Source organism: Alosa sapidissima, chromosome 20 (genome assembly GCF_018492685.1).
Source record: "Alosa sapidissima isolate fAloSap1 chromosome 20, fAloSap1.pri, whole genome shotgun sequence".
Lineage (NCBI taxonomy): Eukaryota > Metazoa > Chordata > Actinopteri > Clupeiformes > Clupeidae > Alosa > Alosa sapidissima.
In genome coordinates, this window is record NC_055976.1 from 11,645,497 (window position 1) to 11,659,757 (window position 14,261).

At 43.5% G+C, this 14,261-nt stretch overlaps 1 protein-coding gene across 1 annotated transcript; it reads left to right on the plus strand.

Moving 5' to 3' along the window:
• Positions 1–10,425: 10,425 nt before the first annotated feature.
• Positions 10,426–11,851, plus strand: smim19 (small integral membrane protein 19). Its single transcript, XM_042075205.1, has 3 exons — positions 10,426–10,693; positions 10,867–10,991; positions 11,130–11,851. The coding sequence occupies exons 1-3, from the start codon at positions 10,563–10,565 to the stop codon at positions 11,189–11,191; spliced, it is 318 nt and encodes a 105-aa protein (XP_041931139.1). The 5' UTR covers positions 10,426–10,562; the 3' UTR covers positions 11,192–11,851.
• The last annotated feature ends 2,410 nt before the right edge of the window (positions 11,852–14,261 follow it).

Genomic DNA, 14,261 nt, shown 5'->3' on the forward strand with positions numbered 1-14,261 from the left:
ACATTCTCTAACAGCGATCAACTTGTCATTTTTTCTGTCAAACAAGTTGTGAATTTGTTTTAACATTAAAACGGGACGACTTACTCTGTGCTCAAAGTGATATGACAAGCTCCAGCGGATGAAATACTCAGAAGAATCATGTGAACGATTTTCATTGGTTGTTGCGTTCAATCTTACCCAGCTACAGAGGTGCTATTTCCTGATTGGCTATTATGGCCCCTTTCTTTTTCCTTGTTTTTTTTATTGGCTGGTAAGTGACAGGCTCGAGTCACGGAGATGCGCTCACTCATGAATGCCGTTTCCAGCGAGAGCAGCGTTAGAATTTTACTGGGGCACTGGAGACTTTTACTAAGGCACGTGCCCCAGTGAATAAGGTCTAGTGACGCCCCTGTCTTGGGCTGCTTGTTACATGCTCGAATTCATACTCAGTGGCAAAGGCAGTCATGTGAGCCCCCTCCATGACTAGAATCTCCGGTATGCCGTGCCTGGCGAAAATTTACTTGAGGTGCTTTACCACATCCACACTTCTTGTCGGGCTCAGCTGGGCCACCTCTACATACCTGGAAAAATAGTCCACAACAAGCGAGTAGTCTATGTTTTTCAATGTAAACAAATCAGCCCCTAGCTTCTGCCATGGTCTATCGGGTAGCTTTGGAAGGCATAAGAGGCTCAGTGACATTGGCACGTTCTTTAACGCATGCCGTGCATTTCAACACTAGCTCTCCTATCTGGCTACTTAGCCCAGGCCACCACACGGACTGTGTGGCTCGTTCACGGCATTTCACTATTCCCTGGTGCCCTTCGTGAATTTTCTCTAGCACTCTGTTCATCTTTACTGAAGGGATAACTAGCCTAGTACCCCACAATAATAGTCCATTGTGAGTGCTGAGAACAGCTCTTTCAGTCCAGTATGGTCTTAGTAGCACACCCAGTCTGCTGCAATCTGGCCATCCCTCGATGCAGTACTTCATCGCTTCAGCACACACGCTGTCTGCACTCAGCGGTTTCCGCAGTTCGGACAGGTAAGCCTCGCTTGCTGGTAAGTTTGCAATTACAGATTACAGTCAACGTATATGTTTGTTTCCTCCATCAAGCCATCTCCAATTGTCATGCCATCCTTCAGCGGCGCCCGTGACCGTGTCTGCTGTAGTGAGGCTTTTCCCTGGGACGTGCATTATTGTGTACCTGTATCTCATGAGTCTCATCCTGAATCTTTGTATTCTAGGTGGGAGGGAATCCAGCGCGTGTCCACCCAGCAGGCTCACGAGAGGTTTGTGGTCTGTCTCCAGCTCAAAATGGAGACCGATGATGAAGTCACTGAATCTTTCACATGCCCAGGTCAGGGCCAGTGCTTCTTTCTCCACTTGAGCATAGCGTTGCTCCGTGCTTGTGAGTGCCCTGGACGCATATGCCACCGGTGCCCAGGTCTCCTGGCTTTTCTGCAGAAGTACACTGCCTAGCCAATACGACGAGGCATCGGCTGAGATTTTAAGTTCTTTGTTTGGGTCGTACAACTGCAGGACCGGAGTGGACGCTAACTCTTGTTTGAGGCTGGTGAATGCCCTCTGCTGATCAGGCCCCCAATACTACAGGTTCTTTTTTGAAAGCAGGTCTCTGAGAGCTTTATCTTTTTCGGCTAAGTTGGGCACAAACTTGCCTAGTTGATTCACCATGCCCAAAAAGCTCCTGAGCTCACTTATGTTGTGTGGCGGATCCATCTCACGTATGGCACGTGTCTTCTCTGGATATGGGCTTATCCCATCTGCCGTGATGATGTATCCAAGAAATTTCACCTTGGTTTTGCTGAACTCACACTTGGCTGTGTTCAGTGAGATGCCAACCGCCTGTGCCCTCTGCAGAACTGCATGCACCATGTGTCGTGCTCTGCTTGTGTGGAACCCCATATAAGGACATCGTCCATGTGACAAACGACTCCTTCTAAGCCTTCTGTCACTTCGGTCACCATCCAGTTCTGAAAATGTTCGGGCACTGAGGCAATACCAAATGGTAAGCGGTTGAAGAAGTAGCGCCCGAATGGGGTGATAGTGGTGTAATGGGCACAGTCTTTTGATAATGGGATCTGCCAAAATCCCATGTTGGCATCCAGTTTTGTGAATATTTTTGCACCGGACAGCATGCCTAGCGCCTGGTCCACAGAAGGGAGGATAAACTTTTCCCTGCACACCGCTTCATTGAGGGGAGAGGTCAACGCAGATCCTTATTTCATCCTTAGATTTCTTTGGTGCGACCACCATGCCAGAGCACCACTCCGTCGGCTGCTCGATCTGGCTGATGACTCCCAGCTGCTTCATGCGCTGGAGTTCCTGCTTTACCTTTCCCATCAAGGGCAGTGGGACACGGTGGGGCACTTTCAAAGACACAGGCTTGGCATCTGGTCTAAGCTTAATTGTGTACTGCTGCTGTACTAAACCTAACCCACCACACAGCTTAGGGCAGTGGTCCCCAATCTACGGCCCACGGGTGGGATACGGCCCGCCACCTCATTTTGGGTGGCCCCCCAAAACATGTTCGTGGTATATAGCAACCGGCCCGCACGGGAGTACGACCGCACGGGGGTAACCTCCGCAATTTCCCCCATTCATTCTCTATGGCGAGTCTTAACAGTACACATGTAATACTCTTTTTGTCCACTGGTGGTTATTTTGGCGCCGTTTCGCGTTTGCCATCAAAAACGGAATGAAATGTAGGCCTACCTGCAAACAATGTAAGAGGCCTATGCTGACTGCATCAGTGCTCAAAGTATTGTATAAGTTTATCAATTAATTGTTAATAACTAACTAACTTCTATTCAAGTCATATTTCTGGGACTTTCTGGGATAATTATTTCTATTTTGTATTCACTCGTTCAAATGTTCATAGGCCTACAAAGAGGTCACAAATTCAGGTGAGTGAAAGTTAGAATGGTGGTCATTTCAGACCACTTCAGCGCTTCATAAAATTCTCATAATTTGAGAACTTTACATTTTCAGAGTTCAATGTTCACCCATTTTTAATAAAATATACTTTTGGGAATGCAAAAGTCTTTTTATTAGTATTATTTAATTTGAGTTACGTTTTACACTGACATGGCATGATGGCAATATAAACACAGCTAACAATGGTATTAAATTGCAATAGCCTATAGATTAAATATAATGGAATATTCGAAGGTAGACTGCTGTTGTTCACAGCACTAAGCTATTTATGGTTACTGATATACTCCGAGTCTCTGGCCCTCTCTTAGAGCCAGGCATAGTAAGCTGGCCCTCGGAAGAAAAAGTTTGGGGACCACTGGCTTAGGGTATTGTTGTTTTAAAAGTCGATGTTATCTACTCTGGCTACCAGTCTGAGGTTAACTGAGGTGGGTCTACTCAGCTGAGCAGGTGCTTCACTACATAAAATTACACAAAATTACATTTAATGTCCTCTGTGGTGCGTATTTCTCTGGTGCCTCTGCATATCTGTCTGTACACCTGCTCTGGTATGACAGTATCATCGGCCCCTGTGTCGATCTTGAACCTCACATTAGCATTCCTTGTAAGTCTACTGTCCATGCCTGTTCTCCTGCATCAACGGTTCCCAGGAATAATGTCATCATCTTCCATGACAGCACTCATGCTTTTAGTTGACTTGCACACTTTACCATAATGCCCTCTCTTCCCACAGTTGGGGCAGTCTGCATTCTTTGCTGGGCACTGGAATTTTGCATGTGACTTACCACATGTAGGGCGTGACATATGCTCTGCTCCTGCTTCGTGCTTGTCTTTGTACTGTTTAGTTGGCTGTCTTTTATTTTTCCATGCTTGCTGTTTTGCTTTCTTCGTGTGCACTGCATCCACTGTAGTTTTAGTAGCATGTGTAGCATCTCCTCTCAGATTGGTTTGTTGCCGTTTAATGTCCTCTGCTTGTCAATTTCAATTTAATTTATTGTGTAATTTATATACTTTCTTCGTCATCCACTCTAGGTGACGCTTGCGGATGGTGGCCTGGTACATAGATGGAATAAGAGATAAATTAAATAAGCTACATTTAATTTTCTAGCTAGATTAAAACATGTTTCACCAATTTAGGCTACATTTTTTACCCCTGAAGATATCATTAAACCAGTAGCCTGGTAACCTACAATAAAACAGCATGAGAAGAGAGATGCGAGTAAAAATGTTAGGCTACCTGGTAAGGGGTGTCATGGCTTTTCGGCTTGCAGTGAAGAAGGAGCCTCCCGTGCCACAGTACAACAATGTTTAATGTTGGGTACAGTTCGCCTTCTAACTCCCACTGGGCTTCGTAGAAGGGATGAAGGAAGTCCACCATGAAGTGCAGCACATCAGGGGATACGTCGGTGATGTAGTGAAAGGCTTCTGCCTGGTCCTGCAGTTTCTCTAGTAGCTCTGGATATACCGCTTTGACGGACTCAAGAGTGAGATACTGAGTACTGTAGCGCGTCTCGCACATTTGTTTGACGGTCCTGGACAACTGGCTTGTAATTCCACTCTGTTTCAAATACCGGACTAAGGCCTTTACAGCCAGGAGAGTCTCTGAGACCTCTGGGGCTGATTCAGAAAGCTCTTCCATGTTAAGGGCATGTCTCATGACCGTGTTATAGACGTGATCCTGGCAGTCCAGACGTCGGTATGGTCGTAGCGCAGAGACAATATTGGAGCCCTGGTCTGTTACCCACACTACCTTGTTCATCACGCTCGCATGGAAACCGAGGTTGGACACAAGCTGCTGCTGCAATTCGGTACGGATGTTGGCACCCGTCTTAGGCTCGTCAGAGGGGAACTTGGCGGTGGTGAGTACTTTACATTTCAGCTGGAAATCTGCAGTGATATAATGACAAGTGATTGCCATGTAGCTTACTTTGCGGAAATCGTCGGTCCACATGTCAGTGGTCATGCCGATGTTAACACACTTCAGAACGTCTTTTATCTCTGCAACTAATATGTTTCGTTGTTCCACTGCCATGTCTTTGCTCCGGCGAGAGATAGTTGTGGGGTCAGGGAGCACTTTTTCGGCAGGCAAACGGCCGTATGCTGCGCCTATGTTGATCAGCTTCTGAGCCATCTTGCGAAAACCGGATCCCGTCACCGTTTCAAAAGCTCTGATGTCCTCGCAGCAGAATTCCACACACGTTACAGTGACTTCGCTTTTCACTTGAGCTGGTACTGGCTTCGTAAAAAAAGATGGCAAGGAAGGTTGTTGGCTAGCATTAACAGTAGCGCGAATAGCCCTGGTGCAGCCTTTGTCAAGATGAGCTGTAAATGCGATGATCCCGTCTTCTTGCTGTCGTAAGCAAGAATGGAGTTTCTGCACTGTACATGACCTAAAGGTTGTTTCTCTTTGTTAGCTATGAGGTCGAAGTGCTCCCATAAAGAAATTTTCCCTCCCGAATTGGGAATTTTCAATAGCTCACCTCTGGCTAGCTGGCTTTTCAGTTTGTCCATCTTTATTGACTGACTGACTATTATGACGTGCTGCATAGCGTCTGCTTCCAAAGAAAAAGAGAAATAAAAAGCTGTGCGCATGAATGTTTTTCTGACCTGACCTAACTGAAAAATCCTGAATACATAAAACCAACTTTATTAGTGTCAAGCCCGAGCCCTACCTGAGCCCGTGTTATTCATTGAATGTAAGGCCCGTACCCGGCCCGAATTTGCATATTGTGTCAGGGCCCGTCGGGAGTAACTAGCCTTGGTTAAGTGACGGTCTATGTTCCTTGAAAGGAGGAATGTGGGATGGATAGCGTCTCTTTTCAACAGTCCAGGTTTCCCCCAGAAGGAGCTAAAGTTATCTATGAAGCCCACATTGTTATTGGCACACCACTTTGACAGCCATCGGTTGAGGTCCGAAATTCTGCTGAGCATTTCATCACCTCTTTTAATAGGTATGGGTCCAGAGAAAGTTACAGTCAGACATCTGTTGCGCGAACCTGCACACGGAGATAGTTTTGTATGGTGATCTCTGATTGACGCAATCGGACATCATTAGTGCCGGTGTGGATGACTATTTTCGAGTATTTACGATTAGCTTTAGCCAGCACTTTCAAATTTGATTCGATGTCGTTAGCTCTGGCCCCAGATATCGATTTTACTATGGCCGATGGAGTCGCTAGCATCACGTTTCGTATAGTAGAAGCGCCATGACCAGAGTAGCAGGTTTCTCGGGGCTAGCTAAGAGGGAGAATCTATTAGAAACATGAATAGATTGGTGGTTAGCAGTGGGCTTCCTTCGTTTGGATTTAGATCCAGGCGAAACAGGCCCAACAGGCTGCTTTCGCTTGGGTCTAGCTGCCCTAACAGTCACCCAAGAGCTATCCCCTTGCTGCGAGGGGGCTGTCATGGTTGTGCTAACTGTGCTGACGGCTGGTGCATCCACACAATTTACCAGGGGTTCTGCCACTAGCTGTTTGCTAATCTGATCCAGTGTGTGGATGCGATTCTCTAGTTCACCTATCCTCGCCTCCAAGCTAACTATTAGTCTGCATTTATTACAAGTAGCATGTCCACTAAAGGAGGCTGAAGAGTTAGCTAGCATGTGACACGCCGGGCAACAGAGAGAATCGGAAGGAAAGGCAGGGGCGGCAGAGGACTCTGCCATCGTCCTTAAGACAGATTAGACAAGTGAATTGGCTACACAAGTGGTTAAGAGTGAAGTTTTTACTCAAATAAAACCTAGGTGTAGTCTAATTAAGTGGATTACGTAGAGAGAAAAACAGGAGCAAGCTAGCGTGAGAGCAGCCACTCTGACACTACAAACAGGAAGTGACGTGATTCGCTTACCATAATCCTCGTAGCTCGTGTAGCTTGTCTGACCATATTTATGGCTTTTGCCAGCCTGCTCTCCATTTGCATTTTCTGTGAAAGCACATTGTCTCTAATGCCTACTACGATCCTGTCTCTCAACAAGTCATCGCACAGTGCCCCATACTCACAGTCTTCAGCCAGTGTTTGAAAGCAAACATGTTGTATTGTTAGTGTTAACCCAATGCAACTTTTTTGGAGGTTTTAAGCCAAACATATCATTTATCTCCTAATGGTAATAGTCATACATAGTTTATGAAGGATATTTTTATGCTGTTTAACCCCATTGTGACAATTGACTCTCTAAAAAATATTGTATGGGTTTCTTCATGATTGAAATATGTTCAAGTTGATGGTTGTGTCGTATTTGTATATCTCAATCGGTCCATTTCTTTCCACAACACTCACCAGAAGTCATCATTTAAGCCTTACATTTTCTTTACGTCTCAGTGCACTTTAGTGCACGAAGTGTGCTCATTTTTTTTATTATTTAAACACTATGTCATCACCAGAACAGTATGTCATTACCACCACATTGCTTAATTTACAGCAAAAATATGTTTAAAGCATGAGTTTAAATGATCTCCTATCCTTTGCATTTCAAGACTGTTTTTGATGTTGTGATGGGAATGACGTTTTGCAGTGCCAGTTAGCAGATATAAAATGTTCAAATTATATTTAAGCTCAGCTGTGGCCATTATATGTTACATCAAAGCATGTAAACATGGTCTTGACATAATTTAAACAAAATTCCAAATTAAAATGTAAGATGGCAAAACAGCCCCCAATTGAAGAATCACCCTTATGTAATTTAGCAGACACTTTTGACTTTCAAATAACAATATAATGGGTAACATTAACAGTAGACAATTATGGAAAGTTAGCAAGGCTATAGATGTAAGCTAATGATAACCATGTCTATACACCAACAATCAAAAACGAAACTTATCAAATACCATAGGCTTTTTACCAACCCCACCCCCACCTCACCCTACCCACTGCTTCCAAGCTTTCGCTTGCCTTCCTTTGAGCTCCCACCGCTTTAGTGTGTGGCAGCATAAAGGCCTTGGTCCTGAGCTTTTAATGTTTTCCCACACGTGTGGAGAGAGCCAGCAGTAATGACGGACCTCAGGCGCGCTGTAGCTCCATATTTATTCCCTAGTCATATTAATAATCTAAAAAAATATGTTATCAAAACTTTGTTTAAACATGGACGCAACACTTTTATTGTGAAACAATTTCAGGCAGAGCCGGAAGGAGGGATGCGATTATGCTAGTGAGAGGTGGACCGGACGGCGCATGCGTTTGGACCGTGTTTCGAGATGAGATGGGAGAGATGCCTCTTAAGCTAAGAAGAGAGCAGTTGGCAAACCTGAAGGGCCACAAAGATGACCATCCTTGTCAGAGGGTTCTAATGCCCTGCCAAGAGAAGAAGAAAAAAACAAAGCTCATGTTTTGGTTGGACAATAGGAAATGTTGCAAGAGAAATGGAAATTACAACACTAAGTGTAAGTCCAACAGTAGCATATTCAAGTGTTCCTCCATGGATGTTTAAAGGGAAACTTGGCAGGATTTCCCCCTCTGCTGGAGAAATTGTGCATTATGCTATTTCAAACTGTGGAAAAAGGTAATGATAAAGCACATGGATTTGTTTACAAGCTAGCAAAACGGTTAGCATAAGTTCGGTAGACAATGTGGATGTTACAAGGTAAGAAACACGATTTAAAACAAGTTTCTTGTTTCTCACTTCTCTTTCCGGGACGGTAGTTTCAATGTTGCAAGGTTGGTTTTCCGCCTGGGGACGCTAGGGGCAGCGGGAAAAGTCACCATTTTCACCGGAACAGGTCATTTAACCATCCAAATGATTTCTAAACGGGTTTATTACGTTGGAATAGTTGCCAAGTTCCCCTTTAAAGAAGTAGCAATAGATTTAGCATTATTGGAAGTAAGGGAGATAACTATTAATAATTGTGCATTTGAAATATGTCAGAGAAAAGTATGGAAATAATATTCATGTGTACACAGATGCATCAAAAATAAACAAGAGAGGAGTTGCATATGCAATTCCTGAATTACAGTTGGTAAAGGCTAAGAGAGTTAGTGATGATCTTGCTGTATATACAGCTGAATTAATTGCAATATGGTTGGCGTTATTATGGGTGGAGGAGTATAGATCTAAAAGTGTAGCAATATGGTCTGACTCAAGTTCTGTCATGAGCCCTCTCACTCCACCGGGTTACCACCTTAAGTGGTTTCCATTATCTTCCACTCTGCTCACCACTCTCTCTACTCAGCCTAACTAGCTCCACCTGTCCCTGCTCTGATTACTCTGATTCTAATTACTCTGCCAGCTGCGCTGCATTACCCACTAACCTCTCCCAGTATTTAAAGCCCTGTCTTTCAGCTCTCCTTTGTCAGATCGTCTGCAAAGCTCACACCCGGAACATTCTTGTTTTGTGACCCCGGACCTGCCTGAATCTTGGATTCTCTTTTGCCCCAGAAAACCAGACCTGCTTTCTGCCGTAACGACTCCTGACTACTCTTCGATCCCGGTAACTCTGACCAGCCTTCTGCCTTGCTACTACGAATTTGGATTTCCCTTGAACTGTACTTCTGCCTCGTTTCATCCGCCCTGTTGTGTCTGTGTTCCCCCCCCCAGGACTTCCGGACCACCCACCACCGGCGTCATAGGACGCATCGCTGCCACTGGGGGGGACACAGTCACAGCACATTGGACGGAACCCCTGTATCCCTGTTATTCCCGGTAACCCCTGGAGCCTTCACTTACTCCCTACTTCCCTTTTCCCTTAAGTTTAATAAACGTGTTGTGACGCAATTGTGGTCCTCTGGTCGTCTGTCTGAACCGTGACAAGTTCAGCTTTATTAAGTATAAGGAATGTACATTCTGAATCCAGGCAGGATATTATATATATGAGAGTGCATTTGGTAAATAGGTTAACCAATTCAGGAGTCAGCATCCTTCTGGGGTGGGTTCCAGCCCATGTAGGAGTAGTGGGGAATGAAGTGGCAGACAAGTATGCTAAACAGGCAACAAAACAAGACAGTATAGGTATTCAGGTACAATATAGCAAAGCTGAAATTAAAAACACGATTAAAGCTAAGAATAAGGAAATATGGCAATATTTATGGGATAATGAAGTTACAGGCAGGCATCTGTATTCAATTCAAAAGAATGTAGGATGGAGTAGGAGTACCAGCAGAAACAAACAGGAGGAGGATATTGTGTCAACAATGAGGTATGGGCATACAGGGTTGAACAGCACACTAGTTCTAATGAGAAAGCATGCTGATGGTTACTGTGAGTGTGGCATTCAAGAAACCGTAGAACATGTCATAGTACAGTGTCCTAAATTCCAACAGGAACGACAGACACTTATAGAGCAGCTAGCACAAGAAAAAATAAGTCTGGACATAACAGATATACTGCAAAGAAATTCTGGGGAACAATGTTTTAGATGTGTTTTTCAATATTTGAAAACAACAGGTTTATTCCATAGAATTTAGAGGGATGTAGTATTCAGACCCACACTCCTATTCAGAAGGTGGCGGTAATGCACCTAAAAGCTGTTTGCCAACCGCTAAAGAAAAAAAGAAGGCGGCAGAGCCGGAAGTGTAACCGAGGAAGTAACCATCTTCACGGCAACATTGTATTTAGGTTGTGCGGTCTTGGCTTAGATGTGTTTTGAGAAGATCTAGGCTAGAATTTAATATTAGGCTATTGCCTATAGTTTGGTCTTTGTAATGGGTGGATATGGCGTCATGGCGAGCGAGGAGTCATTGGATTATTCCGTGCACGAAGCATGGAATGAAGCGACAAATGTTTACCTTCTTGTTATTTTGGTCAGCTTCGGACTCTTGATGTATGCTAGGAAGTAAGACACAGTTCCTTCCCTTTTATTTGCTTCTATCGGTAGTAGATGGGTTTAATTGTTGCGATTAAGGTTAATGATTGGGTGTTTATATAGGCAATGTTTGTGGTTTTGCATGCGCGCTAACTTGTGGCGCACCTTCGTAACATACAACTGCTTGTCTGACTTGCTCATAGAAACAAGAGGAAGATCATGCGCATTTTTTCACTGCCCCCCACCGTCGGGGCAACACCAGAACCGAACTTTTACGACAGTTTGCAGAAAGTCAGGCTGCGACAACAGCTGGAGATGTACTCCTTGGGTAAGTTAAAATGTAAAACATTTTGGCCTAATGTAGGCTAGCAGGCAGCCTACCATTGATGCGACCAACCCACATCATCTCACACGACTAAGGACCGCCTTCTGAATTCATGTTGACATTTATTTTGTTTCCTTACAGCACGGAAATATGACCAAGCCCAACAGGCGCAGTCAGACAGTGTACAACTCTCCATGGAGTAAAAGCCAGTGGCCCTTGGCCATGCATCGCACCTCTCATTGCTTCTTCAGCTCATTTACTTCATAGTGACTACATCAACAACTTGTCACAGAAACAGTGAAAACTGACTGTAGCCAACTTCAGTGCCAGGGAGTCAGTGGATGCAGACCAATGTCTTGGACTGTGATGATAGTAGGCTACACACTCTTGGGACATTTGCAGGATTGGGTGATAACCTTTTTGAAAATGATAACTAGTATAAATATAAACTACATCTGTTGTAACTTATTCCATAAGTAGAAAATCATATTTGATTTAGATAGTCACTTAGATAGTGGGCTGGTGATGTGTAAGTCAAGTAATGTGAATTTGCCTCCCTCTAGTGGTGATGAGGATAATTGCTGCACAACATTACTCGCGTTCACATGGATCGCTTGCCAGTAGAACTGAATGCGTATTTTTGCTTCTCCTGACTTCTACATATAGGAAGGATTGGATGTTGGATAAAGTTAGTATAACATCTCACCTAAGAGGTGATCTTGTGAGTGCTCCGTGATTTTTGAAATAATAATAATAAAAGTATGTCTTGTCTTATATTGAAATTGTATTGCTGGGGACTTGGGCTGATTCTGTCCCCTTTTAGCTAAATAAAGTGTAAGATGTTATCTAGCAAGATATTATTACAGATTTTGGCTCCATGGGGATTCACTATGAGTAGCCAATAGTAGAACTTTTCTACCAGGCAAATGGATTGAAAGTCATGAATCGTTCCTTTGTGGGCAAGACCACATTTTTTGCCAACTTTCATGATCAAGATGCATGGGAGGATTTTCATAGTGTGACCCAAGTGTCAGGAAATCAGTCTGATTTGTTCGAGGTGTGTGTCTCTCTGTTGGTAGGTTGGTCTGTCTGTCTCATAAGTGAGACAGAAAGCAATCTTGTGTATTGTCCTGATCTGTTCTCATCGATGATCAGTTTCTGCAGCAGAGTGTATTGATATAACCTCATTGTGCCAGTCACTTAAAATGTCTCAACGCAAACTGACATCCATGTGCCGGTGACAACTGGTGAAAATACGCCAGCAGCACCACAATGGATTTATACCTATAGTTAAACATAGGGCCATAATTTAATGGATTTATACCTATAGTTAAACATATGGCCATAATTTAATGGATTTATACCTATAGTTAAACATAGGGCCATAATTTAATGGATTTATACCTATAGTTAAACATATAGGGCCCTAATTTAAAAGGCGGTGCAAAGTCTGTCAACAAGCAATGTTCTCATGCAAGGCACCTAACCCATCACTGCTCCCCGAGCGCCGCTGTTGTTGCAGGCAGCTCACTACGCCGGTATTAGTGTGTGCTTCACCTCACTGTGTGCTGAGTGTTTTTTTACTAATTCACGGATTGGGATAAATGCAGAGACCACATTTCCCTCACAGGATCAAAAGAGTAAATATACTTATAGCATTGAGCATTGGAATGGACGGATCACTTTCACGCTTAACGTCTTACCCATGGTGTTAAACGTCTTACCCATGGTGTTAAATCTGCAAATGTATTGTGCCTGGTTAGATTAACTGTAGACTTTGCCAAGACTGCACTTTCACCATCATTCAAATTAGGGCCCATAGCCCTATATTAACCTCATGAAAGCTTGCACAGAAATGGACAGTTGCTTATGAGATCACTGATGTCCTTGCCACAGGTTCAGACAGTCCAGAGACTTTTGCTTTTGTGTGTGTATGGGACTTTTCTTAATTTTTTTCAAAAGTTTTTTTTTTTTTTTTTACTCTTTAGGTGATTGACTTGTAGTTGATAATAAAATGCCCAGATGGTTTCTGTAATAACTTTACTTAAAATTAAACTTTTTTTTTGCTGAATTTCTTGAAAGGTTTTGAGTTTATTGCGTGTTCGGGGGAGCTGAAGTTAATGTGGATGCATTTGTTATCTTTGATTGGTGTTCATTTTAATCAAGATCTCGAAATGCAATGAGATAATGTGTTTACACATTTACACATCATTTCTCAGCAAGAGTAGGAAAAAAAAGGTTTATCAAACACTCGCTGTCACTGACCTGCAAAGAAATAAGGATGTTGATTAAATTTGTTCCGGGGAAAGGAAATTGAATCTGTATTATGAAATTGCTTCCCGAAATAATAATGATAATATGAATAAAAGGAACAGCCAGACCACCAAAATAATAGTAAAGCAATTATGTTTTGAGCCTTTGCTGTTTTTTTTTTTTTTTTTTTTTTAAAACACCTCCCCTTCCTCCATCCACCCTCCTGATCAGAAAAGGCAAAAAAACAACAACAAAAGGAAACCTCAATTATTTATTTTGTTTCCTCAATGTCACAATTCCCAGGAGTGGAAAGTTTCATAGTGATTTGGCAGAGTTGTGCATGGGAGGTGGCCTCCAGGGTTGGTTTGCTTTTTTTTTGCTTGTGTGTGTGTGTGAGTGTGTGTGTGTGTGTGCGTGCGTGTGTATTTGTATATTTTGCATCGGCTGAGGCGCACTGGAAGAATGATTAAAGAAGGTGACATTCTGCATGGAGGGGCCAGCACAAATACTATTCCTCTAATCTATCATAGAAATACATAATGCATTAGTCCACCACCAAAAAGCTCCAGCGCCCGGGTGCAACAGAGAGTGCCAGTCAAATTGGAGTGGACGTCCTTTGAAGGTGGTATTGTGGAGAAATGATTGCTTTCCTCTGCTGTAAAGTGGCCCTTTGATTAAATGCATCATGGGCTGGCACTGAGCCTGTTTCTGCCTCCAAAAACAATGTGTGTGTGTGAGAGAGAGAGAGAATCAGAATCAGAGGAGCAAAGTTTTTTGTGTGTGATGTTGCTCTTGAATGAGACCCCATTGTGTTTTTACAGTGACATGAGCTGCCTGTAGATGAGCTGCTTTTTGGTTGGCAGAATACAAGTGGAGTGGCATACTGGCAGGGTCTCAGGCAGCATGACTGGGTAGCATTACCGTGCCATATGTGTGTGGTGGGACCCCCCCCCCCCCCATCTCACTTCATAATGAGTAAAATGTTGAGTGATAAATGGTTATACAGTAGTTTATTATCAG